The sequence below is a fragment of the Ceratina calcarata genome, unplaced genomic scaffold (assembly GCF_001652005.2).
Source record: "Ceratina calcarata isolate Rehan_Ccalc_2016 unplaced genomic scaffold, ASM165200v1 scaffold1219, whole genome shotgun sequence".
Classification (NCBI taxonomy): Eukaryota; Metazoa; Arthropoda; class Insecta; order Hymenoptera; family Apidae; genus Ceratina; species Ceratina calcarata.
This window is the reverse complement of record NW_017133177.1, coordinates 1-1,476: the sequence shown is the minus strand read 5'-3', so window position 1 is coordinate 1,476 and position 1,476 is coordinate 1. Positions and strand designations below refer to the sequence as shown.

At 43.6% G+C, this 1,476-nt stretch overlaps 1 protein-coding gene across 1 annotated transcript; it reads right to left on the bottom strand.

The window, feature by feature from the left end:
- Positions 1-10: 10 nt before the first annotated feature.
- On the bottom strand, positions 11-1,088 carry LOC108626772 (uncharacterized). Its single transcript, XM_026815167.1, has 2 exons — positions 236-1,088; positions 11-161 (listed from the first exon to the last, which is right to left on the bottom strand). Exons 1-2 carry the CDS (start codon positions 1,033-1,035, stop codon positions 11-13), a joined length of 951 nt encoding a protein of 316 aa, XP_026670968.1. The 5' UTR covers positions 1,036-1,088.
- Positions 1,089-1,476: the final 388 nt, after the last annotated feature.

Genomic DNA, 1,476 nt, shown 5'->3' with positions numbered 1-1,476 from the left:
TTGTTTACCATTACCATATAATTTTCAATCGAATTATATGAATAAGGTTGAAATCGTTTACCGACAAACAATAGTATTCGAGCATGCACATGTTCACCGTCGATTCGATGATTTGAATGAGACATATCTCGCGCAAAGCTTCTTCAACGTTTCTCGCAAATCTGAAATTCGATGTTGTAAGTTACGTAAAAAATGATCATTTTTCACCCCTTGCTGAAGAGTCTTCGATTCCTACTTGATAATCTCGACGTGATCATGAATGATGATCGCCATCGGGTCGGGTGTAACATCGTTGTTCTCCACTTTCTGGACCAATTCCTGCAATCTCTTTATGTTTATCTGAATCTGGCCGCAGATATGAGTAACGAAGATCGCTGCTAAACTGTACGCGGCAGTCGTAACAGTGTACATAGTCATAGCCGCGAGACAGTGAGTAAGAAACACTATTTCGTAAGTAGGACTCGACCGCACATCGAGGAACCAATCGTAGCCGGGATACGAGAGTGGTCTGAAGGTGCTATTATCGTTCGACAAGAACTGCATAACCGTGTGAAAGGACATACCACCTGTGTAGATGAAACTGGCGCAGATGGTGATTAAATTCCTGCTGATCGTCACATACTTTAACATAATTCTCCAGTGGTTAGGGTCCTGTACCGTTCTCCAATCCTTCTCCACGTGTTGGATGCACCGTTTCAAGGGGGTACTTTTTATAATGAGACAGCAGTATTTCAATACAGAGGACACACAGAAACCCACCGGTCCGAGCAGCTTCAACTTCATCTGTACGCTTTTATTCACATAGAGGACATAGTGGCCGGACGGTACGATGATGAAGAAGATACTCGAGAAGCACGTGACCATTAGAACCGCGGAGACGAAATAATCCAGTCTGCTGCTTCGACCGGAAACAAGCGGCCAAACTCCGATCGGCTTCAACAGCCACTTGCTCAGCTGTAGCGTGTACTGTACGTCCCTTACAGAATTCCAATTACTTGGCTCTTCCTTCGTGTCATTGCGTGACTGATGGTGCATGCTGACTGCTTCAGTACACGCTGTCGACTGAATGACAGTCTGAAGTTTAGTCACAATGCTGACAAGAACGCAAGCGCGTGCTTTCTCTGATACGAACATCGACCACATGCGTGTGCCACACACGGTGCATATTACAGTAGGGGGACATCAGTCGATAATCAGGGGACGTTTTTTGCTCATTAATTTCAAACTCTCAGTTCGTTGGGGAGTACGCACCGGTGTATAAGGGGAAATCGAATGTGTAGAACAAAGGAACTTGGGCTGAGAACTATCACTTTTCTGGGATAAGTACGTATGCGTCGCCATAAAATTTTATGTGGATTGTCGTGAATAGTGTCCGATTCATATATGTAAATAATTGTCAATACTACTGTTATGATGAATACTTCAAATGATGAATTTATTCGTTCTCTGGTTCAAATGAAGTATCGGATATTGTAA

Bases quoted from the DNA above. Each gene is read 5' to 3' on its own strand.
- LOC108626772 (XM_026815167.1), bottom strand. From the start codon at position 1,035: ATGCACCATCAGTCACGCAATGACACGAAGGAAGAGCCAAGTAATTGG. The intron at 162-235 runs GTAGGAATCGAA...ATCGAATTTCAG, and splicing joins GATCACGTCGAGATTATCAA to ATTTGCGAGAAACGTTGAAG.